The sequence below is a fragment of the Chrysemys picta genome, chromosome 1 (genome assembly GCF_011386835.1).
Source record: "Chrysemys picta bellii isolate R12L10 chromosome 1, ASM1138683v2, whole genome shotgun sequence".
NCBI lineage: Eukaryota > Metazoa > Chordata > Testudines > Emydidae > Chrysemys > Chrysemys picta.
This window is the reverse complement of record NC_088791.1, coordinates 196,303,056-196,321,844: the sequence shown is the minus strand read 5'-3', so window position 1 is coordinate 196,321,844 and position 18,789 is coordinate 196,303,056. Positions and strand designations below refer to the sequence as shown.

The following is an 18,789-nucleotide window of genomic DNA, read 5'->3' as shown; positions in this document are numbered from 1 at the left end:
GACCTCCATTGCTAATTATTCTGGTCTCCAGCCAGGCAGCTGTGTGAGTCAAACACCTCATGTGTCCTGCTCTGCCCCTAGAGCAACATTTTAACCCTTTGTCACTCATTGGGTAACAGTACTGAGGTGATAGGTACAGAGTCATATGGACAGTTCATAAAAATGTTACAGAAAATTCTCACATGCTTCACAAGCATATTGTCACATATCCCAGCACAGCAAGATTCTTCTCACCCAGAGTCATTTTATTTGATGGACAAGTAAAATATCATTAGGTTTTCTCATCATCATCCAATCATCATGGAAAAGGACATGCAAGTGGGTTCACTGCATGGGCTTGTAAACTTTAACAATGATTTTACAAGCCTGCTTCATAACCTATAGTATTTGAACAAAAGTTGTTAATTACTAGACACCTTCCAACTCTATCCCTGCCCTTTAAGATGTGCAGGGTTTTATATTAGAATTAAAATAGGTTTTTAAAATCAAAAGTAAACTTGGGTCATGGAAGGGGTACGCAACACAGGGATGACAAAACAGTATATATGCTATGCTTTTGATTTCTAGGAAAGGAATGGGGTCAGAGTGATAAATCTATTGTTATTTTAAAAGATGAAACAATTGTGTATTGAGTTGTACAACCAAACATAGCTGTGCTACATGTCTAAAATGATGTCTTCACTGAAAACACCGCAGCAGCACAGCTGCAGTGCTTCAATGTAGACGCATACTATAGCAACAGGATGGGTTTTCCCGTCACTCTAGTTAATCCACCTCCTTGAGAGGCCATCAATGGAAGAATTCTTCCATCAACCTACTGCTGTCTACCCTGAGGATTAGGTCAGCTTACCTCCATTGCACAGGGGTGTGGATTTTTCATACCCTTGAGACACGTAGCTGGATCAACCTAACTTTTTAATGTAGGGCTGGCCTAAGAATCAATAAATGAAATGAATGAAGAGTCTACCAATTTTGATCTGCTTTCAAGCTCTGGTCTCAGATTTGCCAAGTAAGGCAGCTTGGGACATATGAGGGCAGAGTTTAGCATTTCATGAATTGTCCCAGATTTATGGGCCAGTAGCTTTAAACTCAGTGGAGACATGTTCAAAAGTGCTTTAATCATTCAAGGTAAGCTTGAAGGTCCTAATCAAATTAAGTCATATCAAAAATACTTATGAATTAAAATAATGCATTTACATCTTTATAATTGACAGGTGTAGTGCTCTTCTTATGGAATAAAAACTGATACCAAGACTCTAGTATATGATATAAAAAATAAAGACTTGCAATTAACAAACTGTTGCATCTAGTTACTGTAGTAGTCTCATGTTATGAACTAGTTGTTGTTGCAGCTACTATTATTATTATTATTATTAATTTATTGAGTATCAGTAATGTGCATGGAACTGTACAAAATCTGGAAGAAGACATGGTTCCTGTTCAAGGACCTTGTGAAACTTCTCTTCTCTCCTGATACACCACAACTGAAAAGTATAGCATTCCAGGGACTTTCCCATTTAATTAAATAGAAAGCTCTCATCTGCTTCACTTTTCAGGGTTTGGCATTGTACTTGCAGTATGCTTTACCATACACAAGTGATTAAGTAAATCTTCAAGAATAATGATGCTTGTTCAAGGGAAGTTGATGTCTCCGGGAATTGGCAATGGGAAAAGAGACACTTCTTTATTACAAAGGACTTGATCCTGTGCCCATTAAAGTCAATGGTGAAGTTACCAGTGACTTCAGTGATGAATCAGGCACTAGAATACAAGCACACTGGTAATGACCAAAAGCTGTTACCTTCTGATGCAGCCATTTGCTCTATGTGAGATGAGTTGGTGGTTTCAGTCCAGTTCCCAGAAAACAGATGTCTGTCTCAGAATCATTGCCATTCTATTGTACCTTTGTTGGCATTCTCAACAGAATGAATATAGAAAGAGAACTATCCTTTCACCATTCGAGGTGAGCCCTCTGAAACATGTCTGAGGCACATTAACAGGATACTGTATTGAAACTGTCCTTGGCAGTGCTGTGTCTGTTTTGAGGATAAACAGTGGCCTTCTGTTTTTCTTTTGACACGTAAAGCACTAAACTTACTTTTCAAAAGAGAAAGGTGCGGGGGCGGGGGGAAGAGTAATCACATTTTTCTTACTGAATAAACATTTTTTTCTGCTTCTAAGCAAACAAGTCAATTCTGATTCATATGCTGCTGGTAAGGCAATGAGACCTCATTTTAAGTGTGAAAGATCAACATTCATGATGAAGTAGATTTCATCCAAGTCATAGTCAGGAAAACTACACTCTAGTAAAAACCCTTTAATATTAATGATTTAGGTTCTGAAATGACCACACTGTTTTTTTATCTTTTTTGGATGTTTAGATCGAGCAAGAAGCAGCATGGTCTCCACAGAAAGTGCCTCCTCCACGTACGAAGAGCTAGCGAGAGCATATGAACATGCTAAGATGGAAGAGCAGCTGAGACATGCCAAGTTCACAATTACAGAATGCTTTATATCAGACACATCATCGGAGCAGCTAACGGCAGGGACTAATGAGTACACAGACAGTCTGACCTCAAGCACACCATCAGAATCGGGGATCTGCAGATTTACTGCTTCGCCCCCCAAACCTCAGGACGGAGGGCGTGTGATGAACATGGCAGTTCCAAAGGCACATCGGCCAGGTAAGAGCACTGAGCTAACTTTTTGGTACTTTGGGTGAGTATTTCACTGCATGCATAACATGATAGATGGAACAAGATATATCAGAATGAAGGAAGAAAGAGTTCATCTTTAAGGTAAGTATTCACAGAGTAAAGAATCACTTTTTATCATAACTGATGTTATATTCAGTGTAAGTTTATCCTCCTGTATACAGACAAATTAAAAACAATGGCATAGTAATACCCTTTCACTGATCTCAAAGGAATGCCAAAAATGTCATTGAAATTGGTTGCAGATAGGTATAATACCTTTTCAAGGACGTCATTGAGGTGTTATAATTCCGTAAGCACAGACATCAAGGGGAGAGTACAACTATTTGAAACTGGAAAAAAACAAAAATGTTAAAAATATCAAGGGAACAGGCTACCTCGGGGGACTGACAACATAAGTGCTGGAACTAGGGGTGCTGCTGCACCCCCGGGCTTGAAGTGGTTTCCAACATATACAGGGTTTACAGTTTGGTTCAATGGCTCTCAGCACCCCCACTGTACCAATTGTTCCAGCCCCCCTGACTGACAATGGGATATGGAGCCTTCCACTGGTAGGTCACTAACTTAAGTCCAACCCAAATTGTTAGTGACTAATAATGCCTGATGGGTGCCTATTGATTTTAGTCCAGCTCCTGGAAGGCAACAAATTCTATCTTTAGTGACACCCTAATAATGTGTATTTATTTATACAATGCATAGGTATGTGTGGTGCTCTGCAGGCAAATATGTCACAATCCCTTCTCTGAAGAGTTTACAGTCTAGGTTAGACAATGCATGACACGACACAGGGAGAGACGACGTAAGTGAAGAAGGATTTACACAGTAAAACATTATGAGGTTATTTATTTTATTTTTAATTTCATTTTTAGTAAGTTTGTTCATTAGGCTGGGTTGGTGTCAGGGCTCCCTATACATTTAGAAAGCAACTCATACATTGTGGGTGCTATCCTAACACAAATAATAAATACTACTAATTGAACAAAGGGGATTTGGGGGGAAGAGAGGAAACAAGCATAACAAATAGTGTTGAACAGGTTGGTCCAGGAGCAGGAAGTAGCATGGAGGGAAGCCAGGAGGGGCTTGTGGGAGAAGTATACAAGAAGAATTTGAAAGGACTCAGAAAAAGAAGAAATGAAGTTGTAATAATATAGGAAGGGAATTACCAAGCCATTCAAAAGGATGAAGGAGGGATGGGTAGAGGAAATACTTTAGTGGAGAAAATGACTGATTTCCACCTGGTTACACACTGGTAACACAGACCCCAAGAGTGGTGATCACTTGGGATATGTGAATCTACAGAAAACAAGAATTAAAGGTAATTATTTTTTCTTACTTTGCTTAGGGGAAATATCCACATTTCACAGCTGAAGGAAAATTACAATCTGCCCCTTCCAGTCAGTCAACAGACATTCTATAAATTCCTCAGGCAAATAGAAGAGTAAACTCCTTTCATTTTTCCAAATAAATTATTTATGTTTATTTAATATTTTTAAATGTTCTAATGTATTCTAAATAATGTACATGCTCCCTGAGGGCAGCCAGTGCTAAAATTCAGTCCCCACGCTTGAGCTGGAAAGCTTCATGGTTTAAGATCTGAGCAGTTCCCCTCCAGTGAATTAAAGATTTGTAGTCAGCCCTGAGGCCATCAGCTAAATTGATTTGAATTCACACCCATTTTCTTGCTAAATTTTAACTTCCTTTTGCATTAAGGAGAGGCAATCTATCATGTGACATGGTAATTAGATTTAATAACTTGGAATAGTGATGCAAGTTCTAGTGGCCCAACATGATTGTGGCTAAGGCTATATTTTAGTCACGGGTGTTTTTAGTAAAAGTCATGGACAGGTCACAGGCAGTAAACAAAAATTCACAGCTCATGTCCTGTCCATGACTTGTACTATGTACCCCTGACTAAATCTTGGATGCTCTGTGGTGGGGGGTGGCCCGGGGGCACCGGCACATGGCCTAGGACCCCCACTGGTGCTGGGAGGTGTGAGGGGGCTCAGCAGCCCAAGACCCCCGCTGGTGCTGAGTGGGGGTGGCCCAGGGGCTGCCCAAGCAGCTCGGGTGACCCCGGGGCCAGACACACCGGCCACTGCAGAAGTCATAGAACGTCCTGAAAAATCACGGAATCCGTGACTTCCGTGACAGACTCTGAGCCTTAATTATGGCTCATTGATAATAAATGTTTCTTAACATGAGCTTTCAATGATACTTTATAACTAAAAAGACTTAAGACAACATATGGAATTATAAGGAAGTTGATTCTTGAATGCTAAAAAATAGATTAATATTCCCAGTGTCCACACTGTTGATGGGTGACTCAAGGGGCAATATTTTCAATCATTTAATTTTTTAGAAATCATGAGGAAGTTAATAATAATTGAAATATAATTACTTTTAAAGATATCATTGTGCATCTGGTAGCATGATGAAGAAATAAAAATGTTTAGATTTGCTTAATGGCAACATTTGAAGGTGCATACCTTGACAATGCTCTTTGATTCTGGTTTTCTCATTTAATGTCATTCTTTTTCAAGATCACATCTACCTGTCTGTTTCCATGGTATTTTTCTTTTCCTCTGTCTCTTGTATTACATCATTTTCTGTAACCTATGCCTCCTTCTTCCTAATTTCTGATCTCACCTTTCAGTCAAACTTCTGTAGCCCTCCTGCTGCCAATTTATGGTTGTAGGAATCTGCATAAATAATAGCTATTGTTCAAAAATAATCCCAAGAGAGTTTTGGATTACAAATAGAATGTATTTGGAATTTACAAGACATTCCACACCAGATTATAACAACTGGATATTTTTAAAGACTGGAAATATTGAGGCTAAACCGCCTGATGGTAAGAGCTCCTTAGAGCAAGGTAATGGATAGAGATAGGTGCATAAAATAACTTGCTGTATAGAACCAATATTAGCCAAAGTCAGTGAGTCAAAGATTTTGGGATGTTTTGGGCTGACATTCAAACCACTCAGGTACTTAGCTAACCATTCCTCAGTCTGTTGCTCTCATTAATGTAGACAAAACTCTGAAACCTTAGGGCTCAATCCTGCAAACTGCTGAATGCTCCTGTGTGGGAACATAGCATCTCACAGTAGCGCTCAGCACCTTGCAGGATTAAGCCCTTTAGTCAGAGTGGCTGACTCGTCCAACAAGTAGCATTTGAGCCATTTAGGTTGAGCCACTGAAGATGGCTAATGGTGAGCAGTGGAGAGTTTGGGCGCCCATTTGAAAGAAGGGAGGGAGAAAGGCAGGGTAGCCCATTTTCAGTTTTAATGAGGACTTTATTCAGGGATCTGAATAATAGGATCATCCCTTATTCCCCTCCAGCTCAGCTTCATTCAGAAAGTGTCATCTCAATCCAAATATTTGAATATTTACTTATCCCTATAAATGACAGCTGCAAATAACCATGCCAGGTTGGCATTTTACATTGGAATTCAATTTGGATGGCTCATCACACATCTAGGCAGGCTTAAAATGTGATCTTTTACAGCACTACTGCTGGGAATTAGGGCTGCCTTTCCAGAACCTCTGCACTTTAAATGTAACTCTAATTGTGTAATTAGTAATATGTGATAAAAGACCTCTACTTATTCCAATCCACTGTAAACCTTTCAGTCCTTTGGGATGAAATTAAAGACCGTGACCTCTTTTCCTCTCCCAGTCAACTGTGTTTCTGATCCCCAGTTTTCTGATGCTCATGCTTACTTGCAAGTGGCAGGCATATTTAGAATTGGCTTCTAGTTTACCTGGATTTCTGCTCCTATGTTAAGTCTACACAATGAAGAGAGTCAGGTACGTGAAACTATAAAATCATGAATTTAACATTTAGTCAATTACACTGCAATAAGAGACATTTAAAAGAAAAAGAAAATGATAGAACCTAATAAAACAAACTGACAAAGCTGAAAACAAGAATAATTTTATACTAAATTAGAGACATGCAGCATCACTGGAAAATCATTTAAATATTCAGCTAAATTATTCTTAAACAATGCAGACTGTTAAGCATATTCTGCTACAATATGTCTCGCTCTCCATCACATCACAAGCATTCCATCATTTTCACTTATATCAGTTGAACATATTCCACAAAGCATATTTATAAGGTACCATTGGAGGGGTTGCATTACTAAATATTCCAGTAGTTGTGTTTTTCTAAATATATTTTTTTTAGAAATCACAGCTGCAGGATATGGAACAGAGAATTAAAATGGTTTATGAATTTTCACTTTCAGAGTTCTAAAGGCGGAATTCTAAAAGCATTTTGCAAATCTCTCCAAACCCACATACAGTTCTTTGGAGAGACTTCATATTATTTGCTGCTTTTGCTTTTATGTCAACATTAACACAGTGTTTTTTCTTTTACTTCTTAATAATGGTCAATTGGACATTTTAGATCATTGATTAAAATAAAATTGCTGCACTATACCTCTCTCTCCCTAAGTTTCAAAATGCAGGAGCATGTTTTCTGATCTACCTCCTGGATGGGCTAAGAGTGGTATTAATAGAATCTTCTTGTTAATCATTGCATCATGATACCTTGACCTTTTACAATTCTGCAGGCACAGAGCAGCCTACAGATTTTGCAAACCTTGCTGACTCAATGTACAAAATCTAACTGAGTCTCTGAGTCTAGGTCATCTTGTCTTGGTGATGGTCATACTGCACAGTATGCCACTGTGATGGCATCATGTGCTAGAATGAAGGTTAAAAGAACAAGGGGATATGAGAGACAGTATGATAGTATTTTAAACTTTGTGTGCAAAATGGGCCCTTCATAACGAGGAGGCCTGTCATGTTTTGGGGTACAACCCAAACCAGTGAGAGGTTGTGTCACTGCTTTTCCTGTAACCCTGAGTTTCTTAAAATGTTCTGCTGCTGTAGTTTCCTGTCTGGACGCTCCCAGCCAACATACAAGTATGTCTGTGTGTTAAGCAGCCCTGGTTCAAGAAGTCTGACTCCAGCAGCCTGTTCGTTACACCTCAACCACACTCTTGTCTCCACCAACCTTAGTTACTATTACCCAAGTGGACCCCAACACACCCCCAGTCAAGAATTTCCCCCAAACCACCTTCACTGAAGTCTCAGCCCTCTCCTGGAACACTCAGAGAATTAATAAGGTTTTTTTGTTTCTTCAAAGAGACAAAGGCATGGTTTATTACTTTAACTGGAGTTAGCAAACACTTCAGTTCAAACACAGCTGAGCTGAGCAGTTTCACTGGGTTGGTTTAGATTAAAAGCAAAACAAGTTTATTAACAAAAAGAGACCCGTTTTAAGTGAGTTCAAGTACAAGGGATAAAGCCAAAATGGTTACAAGCAAATAAAAATAAAATATGCTTTCTAGTGGCTAAGACCTAACTTGACAACCAATCTTTTTTCCTTCCACCCATGGCTGAGTTTCTCTCAGTCAGGACCTTTCACAGAAGTACAAGTTGATCATTCCCCTTGTTTCCCTAGGTGAAAGGTCTTTGCCTAATATAGGTTTCTCACCTATATTCAGTTCTCAGAGACTCCAGCCCCCATCTTTCTCAGCTTCCATGAGCTCTGGCCTTTTGTATCTGTCGAGGGATGGAGAACAAGATGGCTTAGTCTCTCACCTTATATCTTCCCAAACTCACTGTTTTGTCCCCAGACTCAGGATGACCTCATACTGTTCTTCCGTTCCTGTGGACTTCCAATGGGGCTATCTTTGTTTTTGATCATGCCTTGCTTAATTTCATTGGAGACAGGTAGATAGCTGCCTTATCTCCTGTCTGGAAGAAACCTGTTCCTCCCTTTGTTTGATCACAGACTTTAAAGCATAATATCAGTGAGTATTCATAATTCCTCATCTAGTGCTAATACATAATTTTTACCATGATATTAATCACCAGTGTATCATTAGCTTTCATAAAAGACCTTACATGATGCACTTTTATAATGCAGTAATATTGTGTCTGATCAGTTGATCAATTGCTTATCATCTGAGGTTCAGACTACTGCAAGAGGCAGTCTCCCCCACTCACTAGGTTGATGGCTTTATCTTTTATGTAAATGTGCCTTCATTGTCTCTACCTGACAACAAGCAAATACATGTTCCATTGTCTAGAGCAGACTGGGCTTATGCACTGCTTGCCAAACACATTTTAAGAACATAATTCTAGCATGAATCCATAACTCTTTGTACACACCTCATAAATACATCATTCAAGAATACTAATGATCAGTGAGTTATTAGTATTAGTGAGTATTATGTATTATATTACATGCTACCTGTTTGGGTACACGTCATGACAACAGGATATTAGGTGTGGTTAGATGTCAGGCCTGACAAAAGTTGCTGACACAAAGTAGTGAACCACCAATGGCCACTGTGTCACAGACCCCCAATGCCCATCATCTTCGTAGTGCTAATAACATGTAATATGTGAAAAATGAGGCCAAGATATTGTTAGCATTGAACTTAATATCATCCTCAACTTCAAAGCTCCTGGAAGTCTGGGAGTTCACCTAACTTCAAGAGAACAATGGATAAATCAAATGAAAGCAATTGGAAATTGAAAATACAGAGATTTTTTACCTCTTGGTCAACAATGTCAGACTAGCTCAGGCTAGTAGGTGCCTCAATCAATTAACATTTCGTGGTGATCCAGTCATCTAGGTGAGAAGAGCTGATGGGCTTAGGGCGGTTCTTAATGGACAGGTGTCCACATCACAGATTGCACCCCTATTGCCACTATCTGGCAGTCTCGACTGTGATTGAACCAGTTATGGAGACTGAACTATCATTTCAGCACAAGCCCTAGTCCTTTGGGTCAGGACTGAGGCACATTAGCACATCAGTGTTAGGCAATTTCCACTGCTAATGCCTGTGGTCTACCTGGGAAACTGATACATGCGTTAGTACCTGCTTTGAAAAAATTGGTGTGGGAAGTTGAAGCTAAACAAATTCAGACTGGAAGTAAGGCATACATTTTTAGTTAACAACTGAAGCAATTTACCAAGGGCTATGGTGACTTCTGCCTCACCGTCAAGTTTTAAATCAAAATCGGATGTTTTTCTAAAATATATGCTCTAGGAATAATTTTGGAGAAGTTCTGTGGCCTGGATGTGCTATACAGGAGGTCAGACTAGATGATCACAAGGGTCCCTTCTGGCCTTGGAATCTATTAATTTGAAATAGACATGCTCCGTTCTTGCCTTTCACTGTCCTCTCAATGGTTTTTTTAAATGGAAGATAAGAAAAGAGAATTGTAATAGTTTGTGAGGGGGTGTTTACCTCACACAAGGCCTGAGCAGGTAAAAAGGGCCAATTACCCTGTGACAGGCTGCATCTGGAGGAGAATCAGGGCTGATTGGGCCTAATGGCTGATGAAGCCCAGCTCGGGGTGGAGCTGAGCTGGGTTTACAAAGAGAAGAAGTTGGTGGTAACAGGGGACTGTAGGGAGGAACTCTACTGTCACACCCTAGAGAGGAGGAGAGTTGGCAAGAGACAAGGAGGAGTCCTAGGGGGGAATAAACTCTGGGATCCTGCCTGAGAAAACAGACTTTGGCAAGAGCCCAAGAGAGGGTGAAGTAGCTGCAGAGAATGGCGGAGATTCCAGTGGTAACTCAGGTATGGGCCAGAAGACAGAGAAAGGAAAGAGCCCAGAGAAAAAGTGGCAGGGTTTAGGATTGCTTAGACCATGATTGCTAGACATAGGGTCACTAGGCTGGAACCCAGAGCAGAGGGCAGGCCTGAGTTCCCCTACCAGCCCCTGGGGAATTGGCGTAGTCTGGCCAGCGGAACAGAAGACTCCCTGAGACAGATCATCCCATGGGACTTTGATACCCTGGAAGGGGAAAACAATAGTTACCTGGCTGGAGGCCAAGCATGAAAAGGGAGCAGTTGATTTCAGAGAGGGGGGGAGCAAAGACTGAAGGAGGGGGCATCAAACTGTTTGAGGGCTAATCACCAGGTGCAGCCACAGGGAGGCGTCACAGCAGTGAGTAGCAAACCCCGTGACATAGTTGAAGTTTTCTCATAATGTTGCTATTTTCTGCTTTGAAAATAATAACACAAAATTGAGTTATCACAACAATTATTCTAACTTCAATAAACATAGCAGCCATGGAGTTTATTAAAAATACATTTCTGTTATTATCATTTTAAATCTTGTAATGGCCTCATCAACCGAAGTCATAATAAAATGAAATAGATTTAGTGTCACTCGCTGGGGGAGGAATTATGGCTCTGTCCACTTCCCACCCCTCCTTGGTGACTTGCTCCTTGAGGATTATGTCAGGCATAAAGCCCTAGCAGTCCCCACAGCACCCAGAGTGAAGGCTGTCTGAGGGATGGAATCCTGGCTGTCCTCTATCCTTTGTGTGGCCATGTGAAGAACTACTCACAATATAGTATGCATGTTATCCAGATCCTCTGATTTAAATATGCTTACATTGTCCAAGAATTCTCTTATATGCCCTTTATCAATAACAACTTGTATAAGGTCTTTAGTTTCTAATCTATTCAATGCTAGGCATGCCTGCCAGAAGACTGAGGTCTGGTCTACTGTGGCATAACCATGTTAGTTAGGGATATGATTCTTTTGGAAACATAACTTTGCCAGTAAAAGCCCCAGCGAAGATGCAGTTATACTCGTATAACGGTATCTTATATCAGTATATCTTATTCCACTTACCAAACCACAATAAGCTATACCACTATAACTGCATCTACGCCAGTGGGTTTTGCCACATTAAGTATAGCAGCATAATTAAAGCAGCAAAATTTCTAAGTGAGGACAAGCCCGGGAGACGCAGAATGCAATCACTTCTATGAAATAATTGCTCATAAAGCAATTGTTGAAGCAGATGTTGAAGATTAGTTGCTGCATGTGGAATGCTGCTTTATGATCCCAAGAAGGAGGTGAAAGTTAAGAGAGAGGCCTGGGCACAAATCTTATTTTCCAGACTCGTACAGTATGGATAAAAATAAGCTACTCAGTGCAATGAGGGGGGAAAATGAAGTATGCAGTAATAAAGTTCAAAGGGTTCATTCTTTCTTTTCAAATACTAGCCCTGCAACTCAGGCAAAAGAGATGTGAACTGGTATGTGATGAATTCAATGATGCTGAAGCTGGAGGTTCAGTTTTCTACCTGGCAAAGATTAGAGTGCAACATGGAGGGGAAATCTATTTTGAAACTCAATTTCTGCTGAAAAGTGGCTGGCAGCAGTACCTGAACCTGATATGAACTCAGCCATTGGAGATTTATTAATGACTGTGAGGCTTGACTCAAGAATAGCATTGACCTGAGAAAATGAATGTTTTATGTCCCCTTTTTTCTCTCTCTTGTATTTCTGCACTGGTTGAAACTAGAGGTGAGTCCAAGCCCCAAAGTCTGTTTCCAGAACTAAAACTGAATTTCCTTAAAGATTCAGGGTGTTTCAATCTAGAGTTTTGGTTCAAGTTCACATCTAAACTGAAACCTGTATGCTGTCTGATAAATCGTGTAATTGCAGGTTGTGTGATTTGAGATTATCCTTTATAATGACAAGTCTATAGAGTTGATTAAACTGGTTAGAATAGCATTGGGTTTCTTTCTGCTTTTTTGAACTCTATGTGAAAAATTTGCACTTATATGGTCACTCCATTTTTCATCAAAAATTGGGCCAAATTCTCCATTGCCTTATACCTGATAATCACTCATACTTGGGCTAAGTGAGAAAAAAGTATTGGCAAAACGCTACCAGCATTTTACACCCAATTTGCAGAAATGTGAATGACTGCATGAGGTGTAAGGCAATGGAGAATCAGGCCCATCCTTTCTATTTTTTGAAGGGACCTGGATTCCCTCTCCAGTTACCATCAACATTCAGTAGCTGCTAGAGATATCCTAGGGAGCATTACCCAGTTCTTTACAGTGCTTATTTAATATCCTTGGATTTGCAATACTAATTCTATGCTCTTCAACCTGCACAAATGTTGCAAGAGGACATTCAGCTGTCCCGGGATTCTGACTAAAAAGAGTGAAATGGATGATATAAGAATGTAAGAATGTCCATACTGTGTCAGATCAATGGTCAGTCTAGCCTAGTATCCTGTCTTCCAAAGGTGACTGGTGCCAGATGCTTCATAGGGAATGAACAGAACAGGACAACTATCTAGTGATCCATCCCTTGTTGTCCAGTCCCAGCTTCAGGCAGTCAGAGGTTTAGGGACACCTGGAGCATAGGATTGCATCCCTGACCATTTTAGCCATCAGCCATTGATGGACATATCCTCCATGAACTTATCTAATTCCTTTTTGAACTCAGTTCTCAGTGGTTTGAGCATTGGCCTGCTAAACCCAGGGTTGTGAGTTCAGTCCTTGAGAGGGCCAATTACGGATCTGGGGCAAAAATCAGTACTTGGTCCTGATAGTGAGGCAGAGGGCTGGACTCGATGACCTTTCGAGGCCCCTTCCAGTTCTCCATATATATACTTTTGGCTTTCACAACATCCCCTGGCAGTGAGTTCCACAGGTTGACTGTGTGTTGCATGAAGAAGTACTTCCTTATGTTTATTTTAAACCTGCCGCCTATTAATTTCATTGGCTGACCACTGGTTCATGTGTTCTGAGAAGGGATAAATAACACTTCCCTATTCACTTTCTCCACACCAGTCATTATTTTATAGACCTCTCTCCTATCCCCCCCTTAGTTTTCTCTTTTCTAAACTGAACAGTCCCCGTCTTTTTAATCTCTCTTCATAAGGAAGCTGATCCATGCCCCTAATCACTTTTGTTGCCCTTTTCTATAACTTTTCCAGTTCTACTATATTCTTTTTGAGATGGGGTGACCAGATGGAGGGGGATGCTTTTTCAGTTGAATATTTGCATTGTGTGGCTTAAAATGCAATAGAAAATATTTTCAGTCAAGGTTTTGTTTGCTGGAAGCAGTTCCAAGACTGATTCAAATCATCAACTTGACTCTATAAAAGAGTTAAATGGACCCGGGACCAGTGCTGAGAAAACTGGATGAGTAGGCTAATCAAAGCAGGCAGGAAAACAATGGAGCAGGTGGAATGTTTGTGCATAGATTTTTACTATGTTTTATTAATCTTCACCAGCAAGTCTCCTAATATGTACTATGTGGCAGAACCCTTACACGTCTCCTGATTCCGAACTTACTCCCTTGGATCAACTTTGCAGGAATGGCATCTAACATCTTATTTTATTATGTTTTTCTCTGTTCTTGGGATAATTATTTATGTTTTATTGTGCTGTTGGTAAACCGGGAGCACCTCATCAAAATTCAGATCCATGCAGTCTGCATCTTGTCACAGGGGCAGCACATCAGTGAAGAAAAGAGAAATTTTCAACATCTTCTCTCAGCTTTTCTTTCTTGGGATATCAGAGGTTTAGCCATCTTTGAGCCTTGACAAGCTAATGTTCTGCAAACCACTTAATTCCGCATTTAATAGAGACTCATTACAGAGTTTAAATCACTGGCTTGTGTCATTTCCTTAATTGGTTTACAGAGTGAGGTTCATTTTTACAATTTGTATAACCTGACTGCTGCATTAATATTGAACTAGAACAGTATTAGATCAGTATCAGAGGGGTAGCCGTGTTAGTCTGAATCTGTAAAAAGCAACAGAGGGTCCTGTGGCACCTTTAAGACTAACAGAAGTATTAGATCAGTGACTCTACTGGTTTTGTATCAAACTGGAAACTATATTGAAGTGATTTGAATGCTTAAATCTTGCAGCTCTTTTGATCCAATCCTGTTTTCCAGCCAGCTTTAGTGTGAAAATTTCAGTTTAAACAGAGTGTGATAGACCTGAACATTATATTCAATTCAATGGGTGTAAAAGAGTTGGAGATTGCTTCTGCAGCTACTATATATGAATCAGTAAAGCTCATGTAAGGTAACTTTATCCCACCCTTTTGTTAGAAGAAAACAGAATGAGAGCCCAGTTCCTCACCGATTCCAATAACAGTGTCAAACAGCAGAACTGTGAACTGTTTTCATCTTGTTCTCAATTGATGCTTCATTTTTATTTTTCTCATTTGAAAGTTTATAATGGGTTTTTCACAAGTACTTATTCTAGACTGCTTTAGTTTACAGTGTAGTTTGTTTTCATTTTCTGTCAGGTTAAAAAATCCCATGTTTTTATATATAATGTGTATGTATAAAAGAACACAAATGTCCTTCTTTATTAGCAACAACTGAAATGATTAAAAATGAAAGATTTATAAAATCTTTACTTTTCATTACTAATTCTGATTGTTTACTTTCTTTGTATTTCTCTCAGCTGAAAATAAAATTAAACAGCCCAGTGTGTTTTATACCGTGGAGGTAATGGATGCAACTCCATAGTGAAGGCAGAGTTTTGCACTTAAAGCAGGGGTTAAATTTATAGTTTGTTTTCAGTCGATGGTCTAGCCCATTGCTGAAATGTTTAGATTGCAAACACTACTACAAGGGAATGTTCAAATCCAAATTAAAAATATTGTTTTTATTTTAATGAAAATAATAGTTTGTGAAAACAATTCTATTAATCTGATATTTTTTAAAACCTTGGTTTTACAAAACCTTAATTTTGGACCTAAATTGACCTAAGAAGCATCGTTTTAATGTATACTGAGTGAAACATTTCATCTTGCTGGTTTTGTGAGATGCTGTGTGATTTTTATATGCCATGTCAAGGCAGTCCCAGAGTAACCAGAAACAATTGTTTCCATAGAAACAGTAAATGATCCAGCTGTGTCATAAGCTGCTGTGGTCAGTTACAGGTGTCCCTGTTACAACTAGCCAATACCTCAGGTTCTGTTTCTTTCCATTATGCCGTGGGGCCTCATTACAATTTTAGATTTACAACAAATCTAAAATGTTGGCAGCTGGAAATGTTAGTTTGTGGTCACCTGCAAGAACATGATCATGCTCTTGTCAGACCATAATATGCAAGCTAACAAGTGTCATTGTATGTGCAGGTAATCAATTTAACAGCATAGCCTTATCATAACTGCATTTTTTCTCAGTGTGAAGGCTTCTTTAGATGGTAACATTTAATATATACATATTTTTATGTTGTTCAACCTTTGATGTCAGCAGCTAGAAAGTTCTTAATTTAAGTAAGAAAATCTGGATTTCTGGCCCTAGTTGATAAATTAGCAAGAATTACACAATGCACCCTGTCAGCACCACTCAAATTACTTCCACTGGTGAGCATAAGGACACCCAGTTACAGTAACTGTGCTCTGAGCATCACTTCAGGGATGTTATATATCAGCAACAGTCTTTGATTCTGAGTTTTTGCTGCTTCCAAATCTTCCTACTACTGTTATTAGTAGAGATTGAAACTACGGCCTAACTTTGAGCTTCTTTTTGTAGGGTTTCTAAGACCATGTCTACACTGACATAATCACATAGTGTAGACACAGCCTACACTGAAGGAATGGGTTTTTCTGTTGGTGTAGGAACACTACCTCCCCAAGCAATAGTAGCTAGGTTAATGAAAGCATTCTTCCATCAACTTAGCTGCATCTACATTAAGGACTGGGGTGGCATAACTGTGTTGCTCCGGGGTGTGGATTTTTCACACCCCTGAGCAATGTGACTATGTCAACTTGTATTTTGTATGTAGACAAGGTTTATGTCAGATTTAACCATGGATTTCAACAGCAGGGTCTGATCCAAAGCCTATTGAAATCAATAGAATGACTTTCATTGACCGCATCGGCTTTGAATCAGGTTATATTTTCCAGATGAATATCCTAAAATATCCCAGGAATATACTGTGAGGTGTACCAGGTTTTAGAAAGTGGCAACTCTATGAGACAGTGCATATTTAAAGAATTTTCATTCAGTTCATCCAGTCAGCAGCAAACTAGTGTTAAACACTAGTGTTACTAACCATGCATAACTGAGTGATGACTTTAGTATGTTTTCTGTATCTCCTCATGGCCTGGAGATCATTGTTTCTAAGTTTCAGAGTAGCAGCCGTGTTAGTCTGTATCCGCAAAAAGAAGAACAGGAGGACTTGTGGCACCTTAGAGACTAACAAATTTATTAGAGTGCCCTTAAAAACATGAAACAGCTTGGCTGATGATGTTGATTTACCCAGAGAGGTCGGTCTTACAGTCTTGCTGCTGCATTCATATTGAACTAGAAAACCCTCAGATCTGCAGCTGTGCTGTTATTGTCAAAACCCGGACTCCCACCCGTGAGCTGTGTGATCCAAAGGATTCTGTACTTCCATTATGGTATCTGGAGTTAATTCATTCTTAGTGCCAGCACCAGCAGTACAGTGGCAGCCCTTAAAGATGTACCAGTTTTGCCTGATACATACAACTAAAATTACTCCAAAGATTTTGCAATGTTCCTTTGTACTTTCTACTGTAGCAAATACCTTGGATACTGAAGATGTGCTAAGATTGTCTAAATACAAATGCTTACTTAAGTATGAGGCAACTGACAAGTTTTTAAAGTCTAGTGCTGTAAGTCAGTCCCACTTCTGCTTGCAATAGTAAGAAGAAGAAAAGTACTTCTTTTACTGTTTTATTAGAGGCTTCAAACTAGAAATGTCTATGCCTCCTAGTATCCAATTAATAGGTGCACTGTTAAGTATGTTTCATCGATTTAATACAAATGTATGTTCTCAGTTCAATTACAGTGGTAGTGGTTTTGTTTAAGATACTCATTGATTAAGAACCTGTTTTAGGAATTAGAAGGCTTAAGCCTAAGTATCTTAGTAAATTACATTCTTTTAAAATGTTCCATATTAGATGGAATTTTCATTTTTGATCACTGAGGGCCAGGTCCTCAGCAAGTGTAAATCAGTTTAGTCTCACTGAAATCCATATAGCTATGCCAGTTTACACAAACTGAGTTTCTGGCCACTAAAATATAGTATTACTCGTCCCCCGGTGGATATTTAGATTATGATTATAAAAAACGAGTAGCTGAACAATGATGAATGGAGTCAACAGCAGGTGGGTTTGTTTCATTGTGTGAAACTTAACTGCTAATTATTCAAAAAACTAGAGGGGAAAAGCTTTTGTGAACACGCAAACATCAGCAGCTTGCAAGAAGCAGTTAAGTATATAGGTCTGCGCGGATATATAGCTCTACAGAGATTTCATAAAAACAATTCCTTTCCCAAGTATAAAGTGCAACCATGAGGGGAGCTAAAGGAGTTTTAATATCCCAGTCTAGATATAGTAAATATTACAGGGAAGTTCTGGATATCTCCAAATGAGTGTCTCACTAGCGGAGTGTAGCATGGAGATTTTACTTCTTTTGCATTATGTGCTTAGGGGCATAGGTCTGTGTTTTCGTCTTGGGTTGGGGTTATTTTTTGTTTTTGTTTTTTTAGTGCCATCTGTGAACTATTAAAACCCCTATCTCCATCTTTGTGAGAAACTCTAAATATGGAATGGCATGGGCTCTAATGTCGTGGTGGTTACCCATATGAAAAAGAGAAGCTGACAGTCACCTAACTGCAAGTTAGCAAACTACTAAAATGCATCAAAAATTGAGTATCCCTATTGGATCCCATTCAAAATTAACTCTTTAACTCATTTAAATATGCCAAAAGTTGAGCCCTTTGAGGTGTTTTCATAGGCATTTGAGCTCTAGTTGAAGGCATTCAAACCAAGCTAAGAACTAGTGAGTGCTTTCACAACTAGGTTCCTGGCCAATCAGAGAATGAGTTACACTTCCACTTCCTTTTTTCTCCGTGCTACATGGCTAGTCAATAATAGAGCCACTCTTTCTTTGACGAACACTTTCCAACTCAGGCTAGATAATAATTCTATGACATCTCTATATTAGTATGTCTAGGAGATGTTAGCTACCTTGGGGTGAATAGGCTAGGCCCAGTCCTTCTGTAATAAGGGAGGCAGGGGATACCTCAGTCAATAGTTTTTATAACTATGCACTCTCCTTCTTCCTGCACCTGAGCTTAACTCTTTGCTGGAGCACAGGCCAGCATTTTGTCTTTTCATTACTTTTTGAAAAGCAGTACACCAAGTTAAACCTCAGGGGTGTTGTAGGTAAAACCTTAGTAAATAGATGTTAATAGGTCCCAGTCAATTTCAAAGAGAGCATACCAT

At 39.4% G+C, this 18,789-nt stretch overlaps 1 protein-coding gene across 5 annotated transcripts in view; it reads left to right on the top strand.

The window, feature by feature from the left end:
• Positions 1-18,789, top strand: part of DSCAM (DS cell adhesion molecule) — a 614,601-nt gene that overhangs the window by 585,907 nt on the left and 9,905 nt on the right. For all 5 annotated transcript variants that reach the window (XR_010594753.1, XR_010594754.1, XR_006176627.2 and 2 more), the window contains one exon: positions 2,382-2,684. Coding sequence is in view for 1 of the 5 variants with exons in the window: in XM_005304452.5 (XP_005304509.1) it covers positions 2,382-2,684 (303 nt within the window). In the remaining 4 variants the exon portion in view is untranslated. Of the gene's footprint in view, positions 1-2,381; positions 2,685-18,789 lie in introns of those variants that run through there.